This window comes from Nicotiana tabacum, chromosome 7 (assembly GCF_000715075.1).
Source record: "Nicotiana tabacum cultivar K326 chromosome 7, ASM71507v2, whole genome shotgun sequence".
In the NCBI taxonomy this organism is placed as follows: Eukaryota; Viridiplantae; Streptophyta; class Magnoliopsida; order Solanales; family Solanaceae; genus Nicotiana; species Nicotiana tabacum.
Window position 1 is genome coordinate 127,780,008 of NC_134086.1, and position 18,820 is coordinate 127,798,827.

The 18,820-nt window shown below is 35.9% G+C and overlaps 1 protein-coding gene across 3 annotated transcripts; it reads left to right on the forward strand.

Annotated features, from left to right (window-relative positions):
• The first annotated feature begins 11,115 nt into the window (after positions 1-11,115).
• On the forward strand, positions 11,116-18,336 carry LOC107811777 (RNA pseudouridine synthase 1). 3 transcript variants are annotated; one of them, XR_012693527.1, is made up of 6 exons: positions 11,116-11,503; positions 13,661-14,370; positions 14,501-14,715; positions 15,878-15,966; positions 16,722-17,001; positions 17,844-18,336. XR_012693527.1 is itself a non-coding variant. In XM_016636767.2 (3 exons), exons 1-2 carry the CDS (start codon positions 11,158-11,160, stop codon positions 14,320-14,322), a joined length of 1,008 nt encoding a protein of 335 aa, XP_016492253.1. In that variant the 5' UTR covers positions 11,116-11,157; the 3' UTR covers positions 14,323-14,370; positions 14,501-15,076. The 3 variants fall into 3 exon arrangements, 1 of the variants encoding a protein (XP_016492253.1); XR_012693528.1 differs by having other exon boundaries at positions 16,879-17,001; positions 17,844-18,334; XM_016636767.2 differs by lacking the exons at positions 15,878-15,966; positions 16,722-17,001; positions 17,844-18,336 and having other exon boundaries at positions 14,501-15,076.
• The last annotated feature ends 484 nt before the right edge of the window (positions 18,337-18,820 follow it).

An 18,820-nucleotide genomic window follows, 5' to 3' on the forward strand; every position in this document is an offset into this window, starting at 1 on the left:
GGTCCATGTAGTTGGCAGTGTGCCTCCTCTCCTGTCTGGGCAGCAGGCACTTGTTAACAAATTCAAACAAGACCTTGTGCTCAGGCCTCATCTCACTTTTATGCACAAACTTGGCTTCAGGCACATCTTCAGCAGTTGCGGCATCACAAAAATTCCTAGTGATTTGAAGAGCAGTAGGGAGAGAATCTAGACATGGACACCTTTGTCTTGTATAATCATCATACCCCACACTAGGTATGTCTAGAATCTTACCCAATTTGAGTGCATCAAACTGCACCCTTACTCATTTCACCAGACTGGTGACTACCCCATTCTTCATTGTGGCATTGGCCATAAACTCAATCAATTCTTTCCTAGCCAGCCTCCCATCCATTTCAAGGACCATGTCCTTCCAACCTTGTGCAGCTAAGGCATCCACCAGTCTTCTCATTCCTAGCTCATCCAGGTCTTTCAACAGTCTTCCTTTCAAAAAATTTCTTCTGCCAAAGATGGCAAACCTATCTTGTTCCTTTTCAGATTCCTCTTCTTCTTCTTCTCCTTCTCCACTGCATTCTTCTTCTTCCTCAGTAATGTTTACTTGCTTAGCTTTCACTGCAGATCGGGTTCTTTTGGCTAAAGAGGGTTCAACAGATACAGGTTCAGAGGAAGACTTCTTGGAAGAAGCCTTGGCCCTTTTTGGTTTGGGTGTAGGAACTTCCACAGTTGTTCCCCTTTCTTGATGGACCAGTTCTATCTCCTCTTCTTCTTCTTCTGCAACCTCAAAACTCTCCACAACCATTGCTTTTCCCTTCTCCTTCTTTTTCTTCTTGCTTTCTTCCAGAGCTTTCTGTAACTCAGCTTCACTTTGTTTGACCCTACTTCTAGTGGCTCTTCCCTTAGGTACTGAAGGTACAATAGGTTTTAGGGATGACATTTTGATTTTCTTTGTTGGCTTGAAAGTAGTTGGAGCCTTTTGTGTGGAAGCTTTATGCTTCTTTGGATCATAACTGGCCCCAACCCTCTTCAGAAGATTAGCTAGTGTTTTCTCAGCACATGAACCAGGTTCACCTTGTTGCTTGCTTAGATGTACAAGCCCTTCAGCCGCCTCCCCAGAACCACTTCCCCCTGACTTGTTGCCACCTTCTTCAACACCTCTACAGATAGCCAGCACTTTTTGTTTCCTATTTTCCCGCTCATCACCACTTGCTCCCTCTATCTCTTTTTCTTTCTTTTCACCTCCACTTCTACTAGATTCAGCCCCCTTTACATCTTTGACAGGACCAACCAAGACAAATCTATTTTCTATATTTTGAACCACAATAGAGAATACCGCACAAGAACTTACCTCACCAGGGGTTTCTTGAATTTTTTCAGTATCAGAAGACCCATGTTCTTCACCTTCGCTAGCAGAAATAAAAGCTTCAGACTCAGAGCTTGAGTCAGATTCTTGAGTAGGACTTTCCTTCCTCTGGCTAGCCTTCAATTTCTTATTTAGACCTTTTCTTAGAGCTCCAGAAGCTACAATTTTTCTGGCCAACATTTTCTACCTATGAAACGTAGGTTTTGGGTTTCACTAGGGGGTGTAGATGAGGATGTATTAGAAGGGGATACTGGTGGGGGAGTTCCAGGATTATCTTGAGGGTTAGTCATGGTGGATTGTTTCTTGATAAAAAATTGGGAATTTTTGGAGAGAAGAAGGGCGATCAGAACTTGAGAAGAGTTTTGACGGTTATGGACTAATGAAGAAGAGGTGTGGTGTATATTTAAAGATAACTAGAATTAAATGCAGTAACGACAGCTTTTTCAGAGGTCAATTAGAAGTCTAATCAAGGTATAATTCCTGTCTCTTAGTGATTATTAGGCATTGCTAGATTTTAGGCAAAAGTCCCAGTTTTTAGAGTTCTAGGGGAACGAAACTGGTTCAATGCTCAACGGATAGAATTTCTAGGAATTTGATGAATGTAGGACTTCAGCTCATGATTGGAAAAATAATCTTTCTAATTGTGCAGAGTATAGAAAACATACCTGAGCTTTTCATATGAACACATACTGATGAACCAGGTTCTTTATATAGAACTCTCTTGAACATGCCTCAAATGCCAAAATAGAAGAAACTTTGTAAGAGATCAGTGAGTCATATGTCACAGGAGTATACTAATTAAAGTATGAAACTGAGTAAGAATTGATCTAGATATTTACACAAAGTTAGAACTCCTAATCAAAAATTTTATTTTTTTATTTTTTTTAATATTGTGCATTCTGAACTGGACCTATTAGGTGATCTTAACCATCCCTAATTTCAACTTGTTCCTCTCAAAATTTTTTCTACTCAGTGATTTAGTGAAAGTCTCAGCTATTTGTTTATCAGTAGTACAGAATTCTATTGAAATCAATCCTTTTTCATAGTTATCTCTTAAGAAGTGGTGTCTAACATCTATGTGCTTAGTCCTTTTATGATGAACAAGGTTCTTTGTCATACTTATAGCACTAATGTTATCACAGAATATTGGAATACATTCCACTTCAATTCCAAAATCTACCAGCTGTTGTTTGATCCATAACAATTGGCACAACAAGAAGCAACAACAACATACTCAGCTTCAGTAGTAGATAGGGCCACAGAATTTTGCTTTTTGGTAGCCCATGACACAAGACATGAACCAAGGAAGTGTGTCATACCTGAGGTGCTTTTCCTGTCCACTAAGAAACATGTATAAACAACATCAACATATCCTACTAGATCAAAATTACTACCTTTAGGATGCCAAAGACACAGATCAGTGGTGCATTTCAGATATCTCAGTATCCTCTTTACAGCAGTCAAGTGGGACTCTTTTGGATTTGCCTGAAAATAAACACAAAGCCCTACACTGAAAACAATGTCAGGTCTGCTTGCAGTAAGATATAAGAGTGAACCAATCATACCCCTATACAACTTTTGATCAACTGATGAACCAGGTTCATCAATATCTAATTTAGTGGCAGTTGCAATGGGTGTATCTATTTCTTTAGAATCCTCCATTTAAAACTTTTTGATTAGCTCTTTTGTATACTTCTGTTGATGGATCATGGTTCCATTTGGACTTTGTTTGATCTGCAAGCCTAAAAAAAAAGTTAAGCTCACCCATCATGCTCATTTCAAACTCACTCCCCATTAGTTTTGCAAAGTCCTTACTCAGCCTATCAGTGGTAGCCCTAAATATGATGTCATCCACATATATTTGCACAACAAAGAGATCTTTACCTTTTTTCCTTAAAAATAAGGTACTGCCAATTTTACCTCTTTTGTAACCATGCTCTAGTAGGAATTTGGATAGTCGTTCATACCAAGCTCTTGGGGCCTGCTTGAGACCATAAAGAGCCTTGTCTAACTTGTACACATGCTCAGGACATTCCTTGCTCTCAAACCCTAGAGGTTATTTCACAAACACTTCTTCCTTTAGATAGCCATTCAGGAAGGAACTTTTGACATCCATCTGATGAAGAGTGAATTCCATGTGTGCTGCAAAGGCTATGAGGAGTCTGATTGCCTCTAGTCTTGCAACTGGAGCAAATGTCTCATCATAGTCTATGCCCTCCTCTTGGCTGTATCCTTGTACCACCAGTCTTGCTTTGTTTTTTGTAACTGTTCCATCTTCATCAAGTTTGTTTCTGAAGACCCATTTTGTACCAATGACTGATCTGTCCTTGGATCTCGGAACTAGATGCCAAACTTGACTTCTTTCAAATTGGTTGAGTTAATCTTGCATTGCATTCACCCAATCTGCATCCTGCAAAGCCTCAATAAAAATTTTAGGTTCAATAAGAGATAGGAAAGCATCAAAAGCATAAAGATTCTTTAGCTGTGATCTAGTTTTGACTCCAGATGTTGGATCGGTAATAATGTTCTCAATGGGATGAGAACTTTGATACTTGTGAGGTTTCACAATCAACTGGTTTCTTCTAGATGTCTCTCTTATGTTTTGTTGCTGAGGAACAGGTTCCTCTAGAGGGTTTGATTCAATTTCTCCTTGATTAGTTCCCCCTGTCAGGTTGCCCTAATTTGAAGGACCTATTCCATCGCATGTTCCTTCTTTTGATGCCACTTTGACTTGTGCTTGGGATTCAGTCAATTCCTTTACCAATCCTATGACTTCATCTTCATGTTCCTGTCTCTCAGAAAGAATGTTAGTTTCATCAAATACTACATGTACACTTTCTTCTACACATAGAGTTCTTTTATTAAACACTTTATATGCTTTGCTATGTGAAGAATATCCCAAGAACACTCCCTGATCATTTCTGGCATCAAACTTACCTAGGGAGTCTTTTCCATTATTGTGCACATAGCACTTGCAACCAAATGCCCTAAGATGGGATATGTTTGGTTTTCTCCCTTTAAGTAACTCATAGGGAGTTTTCTCTACCAGAGGTCTGGTCATGCATCTATTGATTATGTAACATGTAGTGTTTACGTCCTCTGCCCAAAAGCTGTGGGGCAATTTACTAGAAAGCAGCATGGTTCTAGCCATGTCCTCCAGAGTTCTATTCTTACTTTCAACTACTCTATTTTGTTGAGGGGTCCTAGGGTCAGAGAACTTATGATCTATACCATTTTCATCACAGAATTCAGCAAACTTGGAATTTTCAAATTCAATTCCATGATCAGACCTAATGGATGCAAGTTGATTTCCTAATTGTTTCTGAGTTTTTCTAACAAATGCAATAAACATGTCAAATTATTTATCTTTGGAGGTTAGAAATAGAACCTAGGTAAATCTAGAATAATCATCGACAAGCATCATTACATATTTCTTTCCACCTCTGCTCATGGTTCTCATTGGACCACATAGATCCATATGGACCACTTTCAACAACTTGGTTGTACTTACCATTTTCTTGCTTTTGAAGGATGATCTTACCTGCTTCCCCCTTGCACATGCCTCACAAACTTTGTCTTCCTTGAACTTGATATTAGGTAACCCTATCACTAAGTCTTTGGAGACTAATTTGTTTAGCTGATTTAGACTTGCATGACCAAGTCTTTTGTACCACAGGAGGGGATCATTAACCAACACACTTAAGCAAGTGAGTTCATTTTCTGAGAGAGTAGACAAATCTACAATGTAAATATTGTTAACTCTTTTTCCCTGCAAAACAATCTTGTCAGTGGTAAGGTTAATCACAAAGCATTTGGTAGAGGTAAAAGCTACAAGATTACCTCTGTCATACAATTGTGACACACTTATTAGGCTATATTTCAAGCCATCTATCAGGTAGACATTCTCTATGGGATGAGAATCTGTTTTACCTACCTTTCCAACCCCAATGATCTCACCTTTCTTTTCATTACCAAAGGAGACATTACCTTCTTTTAAGTCCTCAAGTGAAAGGAACTGGTCCTTGTTCCCAGTAATATGTTTTGAGCAGCCACTATCCGTATACCATATTTGGCTCCTCCCTTTCACTTGGACCTGCAAAAAGAAATCAGGGGTTAGTCTTAGGAACCCAAACTAGTTTGGGTCCCTTTCTATAGGCAAAATGATGAATCAAATTCCTTCTTGCCCACCCAGACAACTTGTTTTTCTCTTGAACAAAGATTTTGTTCTTTTGACTGCCTTTTCTTTTGCATTACATTCATTTTGTAATGGCCAGTCTTGCCATAGTGTGTGCAGATTTTATTTTCAGGAAGAGTGAGGTACTTGCTTTTAGGGTCCCATTTTGGAGCTTGAGTCCCATAACCAAGTCCTCTTTTGTTACTATTGTGATGCTCTTGCAGCCAAGAGAGTGCATCAGAAGCCTTGTTCCACTTGCAAGTTCTGTCTAGTTCATGTTTCACCTTTCCTAGATCTTCCTTTAGGACTTTGATGAATTCATCTTTCTTATACAATTCATCTTTCATTTTTCCCAAATTTTCTTCTAAAGTGAGATATGTGTGATCAGCTTTCTTCTTTCCTGTTCCTAGTTTCAGTTTTAAGTTTTCAGACCTAAGTTCTAGGACACTGTTATCAAGTTCAAGAACCTGGTTCTTCAACTCAGCATTTGTGTTATCACTCTCATTAGCCCTAGACTCTAGACTTTTGCATTTTGCTTTTAGGATCACACATTCCCTAGACAGAACTTCCTTCTCATTGTTAATTATCTCAGACTCATCAATGAAGTCTAGTAATAGCTCAGCCAACTTTTCTTTAGACAAAAATTTAATTTTATCTTTGAGATGAAGGATACTTACCTCTTGTTCATCATCTGATTCTCCGATGGCCATTAGTGCTTGCTCTTCTTCAACTTCATCTTCTAAGTGTTTATCTGAAGTTTCTCCCCAAGCAGCAACCATAGCCTTGGTTGAACCTTTGTTCCTTTTTGGTTGAACCTGTTCCTTCTTCATGTTCCTTCGTTCAGTCCTTTCTTTATTTCACTCGATTTCCCATTAAGGGCAGTTCTTGATCATGTGATCAGTCTTACCACACTTGTAGCAACCTTCATTGGTCTGTTTCTCAGGAGCTCTTGACTTGTTAAAGGTTGTACCTCTTGAAGAACCCTTTCCTCTCATCAGGTACTTTTTGAAATCTCTAGTGATCATAGCCATCTCATCATCTTCCAGATTTGAACCTTCAGCAATTCTGAGAGCTAGGCTTCTCTCCTTCTTGGGTGTATCCATCTTCATGGTTTGCCTTCTCAGTTTATAAGCAGTAAGATTTCCAATCAGTTCATCCAGTCTGAGAGTAGCAATATTCTTGGATTCCTGAATGGCAGTGATTTTGCTTTCCCATGAGACTGACAGAACCCTTGTCAGGATTTTCTCAACCTTGTCTTCCTCAAGAATAATCCTTCCAAGAGACTTAAGTTCATTTGTCAGTGTAGTGAACCTAGTATACATCTCTTGGATAGTTTCTCCTTCCTTCATAGTAAAATTCTCATATTGAGAATACATCAGTGTTCCTCTGGATCTTTTCACTTGAGGTGTTCCTTCATGAGCCACTTGCAAAGTATCCCATATCTCCTTGGCAGTAGTACAGCTTTGGATCCTACTGTACTCATCTGGACCTAGTCCACACACAAGCCATTTCTTGGCCTTAGCATTTTTCTCCCACTTCTTTAGGTCTTCAGCAGTGCAGTCAACCCTTGTCTTTGGCACATCCACTCCTTCCTCATTTTTCATTGCAGTTGCCAAAGGGCCATCGGTGACTATGTTCCAGAGTTCATAGCCTTCTCCTATAATGTGATCCTTCATCCTGTTCTTCCACCAAGAGTAGTATTGTCCATTGAACAGTGGAGGCCTGGCAGTGGATTGCCCTTCCCAGTTCCCAGGTGGTGCACTCATGTTGATCTTTTTCGAAGGTGTTAACCTCTTCAAGGATAACCTGCTCTGATACCAATTGATGTTCTAAACGTCAATACCACACAAGAGAGGGGGGTTATTTGTGTGGTACCCAATTTTTCGATCTAGAAGAACCTGGTTCTTCTAGGTGTTCTAATTACTACTGTTGCGGAATTAAAAGTACAAAAAATAAAGAACACATAGATTTTCATGTGGAAAACACATGGCTCAAAAGGTGAAAAAATCATGACCTACTACTCAGTAGGATTTTCCCAAACATCCACTAAAATCACTGAGCCAAAACAGCATTTACAAAGCTCTTTGTAAACCTAAGGATTAACTCTAATCCCTATGTAACACACAACCTCAACTGTTGCGACACCTTCAAGTTAGCCTATAACTTGAATACTCAAAGTACCTATTACAAATGCTTCTATGAAAGCTGAAAAGGTACAACTTTAAACCACCTACTACAATTGAACTAGAATAAGAATAAATACAACGGAACTGGTTCTTCTATCTCGTTCAAGTAGCTTCAGGTGTGCATACTTAAATCTCACATAAATTGCTCGCAAAATTTCCTTGCTCGTTTGCTCTCAATTTAGTTTAACTTCTGCGTATGTGCAACACCTGTAAAAGAGAACAATCATTGTTATTTAATGAGTTAGTAATCAGAGTTTGATTGAGACTCAATTGTTGATCTTCCATCGAAGTTGAGTCCTTGTACAATACAAACTCCAACCCTATCCTTTATCCGGATTGTGTCCTGTTCCCATAAGGAGACTTTCTCTCCTCATCCAATATGCAACCTTTTCGATCAGTTCAGGAGATATTGTTGCTTGATCACTGAGACTTATCTCCTTCACGCGTATCTCACATGTCTAAGTTGATAAATACTGTGCATGATGGACCTGGTCCATGACTGAGTTCATTTGTCATTCTTCAAAACTTCACCTGAACTTGGGCCAACACAAACTCTCAGTCAAACTTCTCAAAAACCTTCAAATTTCTATCTTTAGCCAAATGACTTCAAAATGACCTACGGACCTCCGAATTCACTTCCGATCGCGCTCCCAACTCCAGAATCACCATATGGAGCTACTCCCAGACTCGGAATCCCAAACGGACATCGATAATACTGAAATGCACTTCAACCCAAACTTATGAAATTTCTTCCAAAATGCTAACTTCCACAATAGGTGCCAAAACGCTCCCGGGTCATCCAAAACCCGATCCGGGCATACACCCAAGTCCGAAATCATCATACGAACCTACTGGAACCTTCAGATCCCGATTTCGAGGTCGTTTACTCTAAAATCCAATCTTAGTCAATTCTTTCAACTTAAAGCTTCCGAAATGAGAATTCCCTTTCCAAATCAACTCCAACTTCTTCGGAATTTAATTTCGACCATGCGTACAAGTCATAATACCTGAAGTGAAGCTGCTCATGGCCTCAAACTGCTGAACGATGCGCTAGAGTTCAAAACGACCGGTCGGGTCATTACAATATTATATTTGAACTGCTTTCCTACTCAAATAATATTTTTTTATTATTAATTTTTCGTATAATATAGAAAAATATACCCAATTATTAAAGAACAACTAAAAAAAATTAAGAATATAAATGTGTGAGAAAAGAAAGAAAAAGATTGGTAAGAGCCAATACCACTAATGATTTTGCAATCATAAAGATCTAAAAATGGAATGCCATATCAATCTTTTTATTCTTTGAAAATGAAGTTTATAGTGGATAAAATTATAATTACGGTTAAATATTCAAACATGAGATGAACTAGTATTAAGAATCTAAATCAACAGAAAATAAATTATATATAATATTAAAACTTAATAATCAAATCTTTCAATTAATTATTTAGCAAGAGAATCTAATTAAATTATTTTTCAAATTCATCATACGAGTAAAATTATTTTTCAAGTAAAAAAAAAATTCAGGATACATAAATTTATTCCATAAAAATAGTATTAGAAATTAAAAAAATAGATTACAAAGTAAAAAAGATTAGTATAATATTAAGAATGCCATACAAGTGTTTGAGGAAGCACAATCAAAGCTAAATCCTGAACAAGAATAACCTTTCAAGACTATATTATAAAAAGTCGACTCTGGTATAGCGAGATTATCCTTTGTAGATGCCTCCGGCGGAATCAAAATAATATTCTTATGCCATACATTACTTGCAAATATCAGATCAAGAGGCATGATATTGTTAGAAATAAGAACAAGTGGTGTACCAACAACGATTTTATTATGAGGTCGTACAACTCACTTTAGATTTGATATACCTCTTCAAATTTCTGAAATAACCATCACAAATATATCAAAGCAGAACAATTATACTAAATTTATAGGGAAAGCAAAAGTGATAATATGGTATGAAGTGTTTTTGGCTAAGCGTCAAACGATCGAAACAATCGCCCAGAGTTTTAGAGATATATTGGATATCGATGAACCGTTTGGTGGAAAAGTAATAGTTTGGGAGGTAATTTCTGTAAAAAATGATCAGTAGTTTCAAAATTGACCAAAGTAGAAATTGTAAAATCTAGCTTGCCAAAATTATGCTTATGACCTCAAACAAAAAATATTCAAATGACAAGAAATATAAAAGTAAGAACAGATCCAACATTTAGTGACTTCTTGCTTTGTGTCGGAAACGAAGAAGAGCATCCAATAAAAGATGATTTGGTTCTTCTAGAACACTTGGTTATCAACCTCACTGATAATAGTAGTGCATTTAATAAGAAAATATTTTCATCATTAGATTAAAATGCAATTTATGAGAATTACATGATAGAAATTAAAGAGCTATCTTAGTTAGTAGAAATGAATTTATTGATCAACTAAATAAAAGGTTGATCGCTAATTTTATGGTAAAACAAAATATTTTTTAGTTTTGACTCAGCAAAAGATGATACCAACAATTACTACCAAGAAAAATACTTAAATACTTTAATACCAAATGACTTTCTACCGTACATGTTTATTGTCAAGTTCATTATTTCTTACGGATATTAGTGTGACCATATATATAATAGATTAAGTTAAAATTGATCTTTCATTGCATATAGGTTGATTTTGAAGAAAAATATGCCCCTCATGCTACTGAAAACTTAGATCTGCTGAATAACTTATGTAATAGTACACATATGGTATATAGAAGTTTTAATGATAACGTCATATATGCGGAACTTATCATACTGGTCAATGTGCTTCTAAGTGTCTGTTTATCCCCGAATTCAACTTTCGTCTTCCAAAACTAAAGAATATTCTTCTAAATTCATGTGAAAATAATTTTCAGTATGTTTATGTTTTATAGTTATAATAAATAAAGCACACGGACAAACATCCTAAATATTGGACTATATTTACTATAATATGTTTTCTTACGTGAATAACTATATGTTGCACTTTCAAAAGAGATATCAATATCGACAACAAGAGTTCTGGTTATGGCAGAATAACCAAAGTATTATAAGGAAACATATACAAAAAATATTGTCTATAAAGAAGTGTTCGGTAAGATACCATTACATTAGATATCTTTAAATTACAATACATAATTATCTACTTAATATGACTAAAATTGATCATTTATGTAAGTTTTGATGATGTCCTTTCATTTTGAATTCACATATTATGCTAATGTAATAATATTTTTCGGCATTTAGATGATTGTTGTAGTAATATATATAAAATTTCTCTATTAATTAAATTTTATTATTCCTTCACGTAAATAAATATTTAAACCATTATGTGGCATTAACACGTTTATACATACTAGTTTTATATAATATTATTAATACACTAAACTGAAAAACTTTAGGGCAGTATTGATAAATGTTAGGGGAAAAAGTTCCCTCAAATGACAGTAAAGTTCCCTCTTGGTCAAATACCTTTGCTCAGTTCATCTGGCAGAATCTTCCGACGCCATCGATTCATCTCCATCATGGCGAACCAAAGAAGCTACTTTGATTCAGCCACAGCGGCAAACACAAACTACCCAATTCCATTATCTCCGCCAATGCCTGACATATCTAAGGAAATAGAGCCGCATAGAGCCTTAACTGCTTCTTCAAAATCCGCTCTTTTTACTCTTTCTAGAAGCCATGTTATCTTTGAAGATGAATGGCTCATTGCGGTTAATAAGCCCCAAGGAATTTACTGTGAGAGTGTTTTGTCTTCACTCCCTGCTTTACTTAAAGACAATGGTGAGATTTCTTTCATCTTTTTATTTTTTTATTTTACGCTACGGTTAATATTTGGTTGTTTTCTGTAATATCTGGAGTTTGAAGTGGAGAAAATGAACTCACGGATAACATTTGGATTAAAAAAGTTTACAATTTACTAACATATTTATTATTTAGCTATTCTTTATTAAAGACCGATTCCTCGGTGAAGTGGCGTATGCCTTCAATGCCTTTGTTTAGCGCATTAAAGCGCTATCTAAGCAAGACAAAGTGTCTAACTTGGGCTTCACCTAGTTTCAAGGTCTTACCGCGCCTCAAGAGAGGTTTGATAACAATGACGCATTTGCAGATTTGATAAAGATAATCTAGAGTATATATCGGTTATGGGATTGTTTTATTCACTAGACCATGTTTAATCACATAGGTTAGAATTGAATTTGTTTATCCGTAAAACGGTACAGTTGAATTTATAGCGTGATTTATAGACAAGCGAATCGATTTGACCCAAAAACAGTAAGTAAATGAAAACATACATAAGATTATCAAATGAAATCAAAGAAGATAACAAGCCTGACTAAGGACTTTAGCCTTTTCCGGTGGCAAGGATGAATATAATGTTCAAGTGTTAAAATTGAGTATATGGCGATAGAGTATAGCCTTTTTTGTACAAGAAATTTCATGTGTCATAATGGATGTTAATCTTCCTATTTCTAGCTTACTTAGGCAGACAAGATCCTAAAATCATGCTCCTCTTGAATAAGAATAAAATCGTCATTGATAGATGCATAACGACTGGTTTTGAATGATGATATTTTCTGTAACGGCGGCTCATTAAATGCTATTCGATATCATATCTTTGAATCTTAATTCTCAGCTCACATTCTCTTCGGGATTCATCCTGCACCAATCACACACCCGCATCCGGTGACAGCTATGTGTTGGTTCACTTTCCACTTGCCTTTTGTTCCACGTGTAACCTCACCATTCGACTAACTGTCATCAACCAATTTTACCCCATACAAAATTAAAACCTCAAGACTTGTTTGGTTTGTCATATAATAGAAACTAATCTGACCATAAAGCTTTATGAAAAATTGGTTTTTAGTAAAAACTCTACATTTGCTAATACTGCTCTTCATTACTAAAACACGTTTTGGTCTCTAATGTAAAGCTTTGTATAACTTATATGGGAATTTGTTGTTTTACACAAGATAGAACGTAGAATAAGAATGCACGTATATTATTCCTTATCAACAAAAAAAATGCGCGTATATTGTGATCTCCACATAACAATACATGCATTCTTATATATCACATAGCAATCCATGTATTATTATTCACCTCATGAGAATCCATGTATTTCTATGTAATGATCCTTCTATTATTATTTGTCGTATAATAATCGTTTTATTAAATATTATAATCTCCGTATAACTAGTTCATGAACCAAATGGCCCCTAAGAGTCTCCACCTATTCCCACTCCGGAAAGATAATATAAGAACCACCTTTCTGATAGAATTAGTTACTTTGCTTCTAGTCCTATCCTATCTAGTGTTATCACACAAGGTACAGGGAATCTTGTTATCAAAACTATTTATACAGTGGCAACAATGTGCTGAAGCTCATTATATGAAAGAACTAGGCATTGAGTTTGCCTACCAGTAGTGAAATATACTACCAGTTCAAAAAGAAAAGGTATTGAAATATTTTACCCCGTCCTTTCTTATCCAGGGAGGAAGGAAAACAGATGATTTAGTTGTTTTTCTGATGAATGATATACATAATAAATCCTTGCTTGATAGGTATAACTCTTGTACTTCTGTTTATTCACCATGTATAATCAAATAGAGGCTTTTAAATGCCTAAAGATGGTTTTAGGAGAGAAGAGGAATGAAGTTCATGATAGGTATAAAAGATGCTTGATAGGTATAACTCTTGTACTTCTGTTTATTCACCATGTATAATCAAATAGAGGCTTTTAAATGCCTAAAGATGGTTTTAGGAGAGAAGAGGAATGAAGTTGATGGTCTTTCAGGGACTTATGGATGTCCATAACTTGTACTGTGAAACAGACATTTTAATCATCTTATGTTTAAGTGAAGAAATAAATTGACAAATGCCACTTGGGTACTTCTGAGGTTTCCTTGCGTTTTAACCACCACTTTTAATATCTTCAGGGGCTAATGTTTCCGAGCTTCATTTAGCTAATAGACTTGATCGTGATACGAGTGGTGTGATGTTGATTACTAAGTTGCACAAAGTAGCAGCTAAGTTTGTAAAAGCATTTACAGACCATAAGGTACGGAAAACATACCTGGCTTTCTGTGTTGGGCTTGCTCCAAAATGGGAAAAAATAACTGTTAAATCAGGTCATGGCCGATCAAAATATGGAGCTTGGCGTGTTTATGCTGCATCAGATGTGGGCAGGAAACTGCCAGGTGGATCACTTGTTAAAGACATGGAGACCACTTTTGAAGTATTATCAGTGAACAGTGGTTTTAAAGAGGTCTCTGACTTACAAAAAGATGAAGCTGTAGTCATAGTTCAAGAGAAATCAGTCATTGGTTGTGACTTGAAGAACGATGAGATTTTGGTCAGGGCACGCCCTCGAAGCGGAAGAACACATCAAATTCGCTTGCATTGCCAGTATCTTGGAATTCCTATACGAGGAGATGTACGATATGAAGGTGTCTATGATTGGAAAGGCAGCAGATATGATGGTCATGATCTTCATGCAGAAAGTTTATCTTTTGAGCATCCTATTACTGGGAAACCAATCCTGCTTCAGGCACCTCCACCTTCGTGGGCTATTCAACCTTTAAGGTCTCAGTTCGAGTAATGATTGAGCTAGCAGTTTGAAAGCATTTTGGGCTCTCTTAAACAAATGGTAAGATCTTTGCCTTTCGTAACTCTGTTAAATTTGATAGTTCTTTTGCCTCTGAATTTTTGCTTCTTGAAATTGTTATTGACAATGCTTAAAATTTGACCAGTAATTTGTTTTTTGTACACCTCAACAGATTTGGAGCAAGACAGACCAAGAAAGAGTTAAGTTCATAATGGCTATGAACTTAATTTATTCTGAGCTTTTGGGGAGATGTTCTTTTTTACCCTGTAATTAGTGACCTCAAAGGCAAATGGCAATACACTGGCATCACTTTGCAAGTTGTTCCACAAGGGATGGAGTTGCAGAAAAGAAGGGGTAGTTGTTATTTTGGGTTGAGGTGTTTAAGTGGTGAGGGGGTTGCCAGTTGGTCAATTCTCACTATTTTCATTCATGTTTTAGGTTTCTGATTTTCATTAACAGGCTAAGCTTTGCCCTGGTCACTCCATGCAAAAAAGGGTTGACAAGGATTAGTAGATGACTGCAGAAATTGCTGGAGAGTAAATATAAGAAATAGTTATTCGCATATGGCGTTTGTACCAAACCAAGCAATACTTTACTATATATTAGAAGTGAGACTTTGGGTGTACGAACACTGCAATTTTAAGTTGTACAAAAGGCAGTGTGCATAATACTTTATAGTTGGGCTTACCTCATTAGTGATTTTACACGTGTACTGCATCTTTGTTGTGCAATAAACCATGTTTACTTCACTATTTCTGATATCTCCACGGCTCTCTGCAATTTTCCTCATGCTTCGCTACTTCAAGAGTTCAATGTATCATCTTTCTTTGGGTGAATTTATCGATTTTTATGGGCTTTTCTTTCTTTTTCCCTTTTTTAGTGTGGGAATTTATATGTCCAAGTGTTCTCCTGTTCCTTTTTTCAGAATTATTTCTTGAATGCTCGCTCTTTCTAATTTTATAATCTGCTAGCTATTAATTTTCTAGCTTCTGTTGTGTTTTGTTTTTATATTCTTTTGAATAATTTCTTGCTAGATGTTCTTCATGCATGTCTGAAATTCCATCTGATTTTGATATGCATGTTTGGAAATAAATACCTAGGTGCATATTTTTTGTTCCTAATTTTGGTTGTGTAGATGATGTTTATAGTCTGCAAATTTTATTCTTTAAAGGTGTCCAGTCCATTGACAGTGAATTGAAAGCGTGTGTTTTTCTGCTTTATTTTTAATTTGTTTTCTTCCTTCTTAAAAAAGCGGATCTGAAGTTGTGTGACGGTTATGTTCTCGGTTTTCGTTCTCTCTTGTGAGTACTTTGTGTAATATGTGATTCCTATAAATGACTCTCACCATTACTCTGCTATTGAAGGGTGATGCATCTAAGGTGTTTGATAAAAAACGTTTTGCAAAGCACTATTTGGTTCTTAAACTCTCATTATTTCAATATAATGGTCAATATTTCATGCATTGCAACAGAACAGGGCGTGGATCGTCTGTTTGTAACTGTGACAGGCTTGAACCAATTATCTGATCAAGAAAAAATTCCTCTGGCAGATTTGAGAGGAGCTGGATCGATAAACATGGGAACTACTATCAATTGATAGGTGATCGGAATACACTATTAGTGGACAATGAACCATATGGTAAGCATCAAAATGTGTAAATGTCATGAATCTTATGTTATGTTCCACATGCCTATGTGATCTTTGGTGATATTTAGGGAAAATATGACCAACTCATATGTCGTTGGTTAGTCTTATTGAGCAAGAAGTTCCTTCTACTTATTTTAAATTAGATGTGAGTATACTTCTCGCCTTACATTTATGTTTATATATCTATCATTTCCCTGCCTGGAATTAAATCTCAGATTGATGTTATAGCATAAAAATGCGAGGATAGTCAACAAGTCATGCCCAATATACAGGATTGTGAATAGTGTCATGGTTCAATAACTATCTGTATTACAATTTATAGAGTCATGTGATTGGCTTAACCGCAACAATTTGGTGGTAAATTGAATTCGGAATTTATATGTACTGCAGAGTCATGTGATTTTATGTGTTTTATCAACTTTTTGGATTATCAGTATTAGAATGTTATTATTAATTAATCTTCATATTATGTGATGTATGAATTCATGTTTATTTGTGTTATCTTCTTCTTCTTTTTTTGGTTAGAAGGGGGGATTGGTTAAATTAACAACTAAAAGTTAAATCAGATACATCAGAGAGGTAATTTGTATCCCCTGTAGCAGCCATAGATTGTTCCATAGTATCACTATCACAGTCCAAAATGGTTCTTGGAAAAATAGTTCCTATTATCATGTCAACTGCTTCTCCTAAAATGCGAAGTCTACCTTTTGATCTATATAGTGAATGGCCTCTATTTTCTGCTGCAGGTCAATATGTCTACTTCTGGCCAACAACATTCCGTTGCTAAAATATGTAATTTTGGTGGCTGAGTGTTAATGCTAACAGTAAATATATGTTAAAAAGATGACTCATTAATACATGGGAATCTGATTATATTTGATGATCATACTTGAATACTCTCAGGCGGTACAGTTCCTCGGTAGACATGCAAAGTTCGTGCTACTTCTCAATTGGAAAGCAGCTGATCAGATGTTGCTTAATCCACTGATTTATCGTTAAAGAAATTTGAGAAGCCTAAGAAGTCAGGTACAGTATCTACTGGATGCGGTTCTACTTATCATTTAATAATTGTAGGTTTGCATGGATATACTTGATGGTATTCAGTTACCTTGTAGGTAACATGTTGGTAATCTGAAAGCTACTGCTTTTAATGTTTTCTTCCTAGGTCGGAGACTATCTAGAAGGTAATTCAAAGATTTTTTCATATTGTTCCTTGCTCAGAAAATGTTCGTGTAATACTTTTCACGACAAAGACTGGTATTTTGAACAAAAATATTCTTACTTCTACTATAAAATACAAGACATTCCCAATGTTCAAAACCTTTAGGCTTAATAATGTATTAAAGAATTGATTTTTTAGTATTTTTCACGTGAAGTTTCACATATATTTCTATCGTAAAACTTACATTTACTTTATCAGGAGAAAGGAAATGGAAAATCGTTGAATGTACCTTATATTTTGACCATGTTGCAGCTACCGTGGCTATTTGTCAAGTTTGTTTTGTTTTTCAATAAAAAGCTTTCATATCTTTTCTTCATTACTCTATTCTTTTATACATCATATTTACCAGGACACTGAAGTATATCTATATGAACGTACTATTTTTTCTCCTCCATTTGATATGTTAACTACCTTTGGAAAACTAATGAAAATGTCATTGTTATTGGATGTATAATAGTTGAAATAAAAAATACATAAACAAAGGAAAATTGAATTTGCTTCAAGGAAATTAGCAGTTACTTTTGTGATTCATCTTCACAGGATGAACCTTTATAAGGTCATTCTAATGATCTCAAGTACATTCGAGCTTATGGCGTGGTATGAATGTAATTCTATGCTATTATTAATGAAGTGCACACCAATCCAGGTAAAAGGTGATGTGGGTGATTAATCTGGCGTTTAGACACTTGGAGATGCAAGAAAATGACCCAAATTAGGACCTCCCTCAAATTGACACATTTATATCAACACAAGTGTCTTCTTTGACATTCCCTTAGCTTGAAAAGGATTTGACCCTTCAATTCGTTGGAGAAGAATCAGGAAGAGAAAAATCCAAGATTTACCACTTGCTCACCTGACTTGTAAAGACCAAATTAATAAGATGGATAAGTCCCATTCCATCCCACTTTTTCTTCCCCTAACTTTTGTAAGTGCCTTAATTATTCCTATACTATCTCTTTCCCTTGCCATTTGTCTTGCCGTTTACCAATTAATGTTAAAATCCAAAGACTAAAATTTAGCTTTAATTTGACTTGAAGCAGTCGATTCTTGAGTTTTCAACACATGCAGCTTTCAAAGTACAAACGTTATTCCAAGTTTCTTCGTGGAAAAAGATTTAAGCTCATACTCAGCGATTGATTTCATTTAGTCTTATTGGTGTTATTCCAAGTTTCTTCGTGAAAAAAGATTTAAGCTCATACTCAGCGATTGATTTCAGAAATATGCAGAAATACGGGATGATTATGTTGAGCAGTTGCTATTACCTTCCAGATCTGTTGCATCAAGTAAGACCCGAACCTCAGTATTTCGGACGTTGTTAGCAAGAAAAAAAAGATAACTTTTATTAGAGTCACGACAAGTCTTGAAGTAGGGGCATTTGTGGGCATATAAATTTTGTTGAAATTAAATTCATTAAATAATTTGGACTATATTTTAAATTCAAGATATATTGGTCCAAATAAATATTATAGGCTAATATAATTGAATTAATTATTTAAGTCCAATAAATATTGACTGGGCTAGCCCATTTAATTGGGCTACAAATGATGAGCCCATCTCATTAGGCCCAAGAAGTCATCTTCCTAGAGGCCCAATGCCACGCGTCAAATGACGTGGCACGCCAAG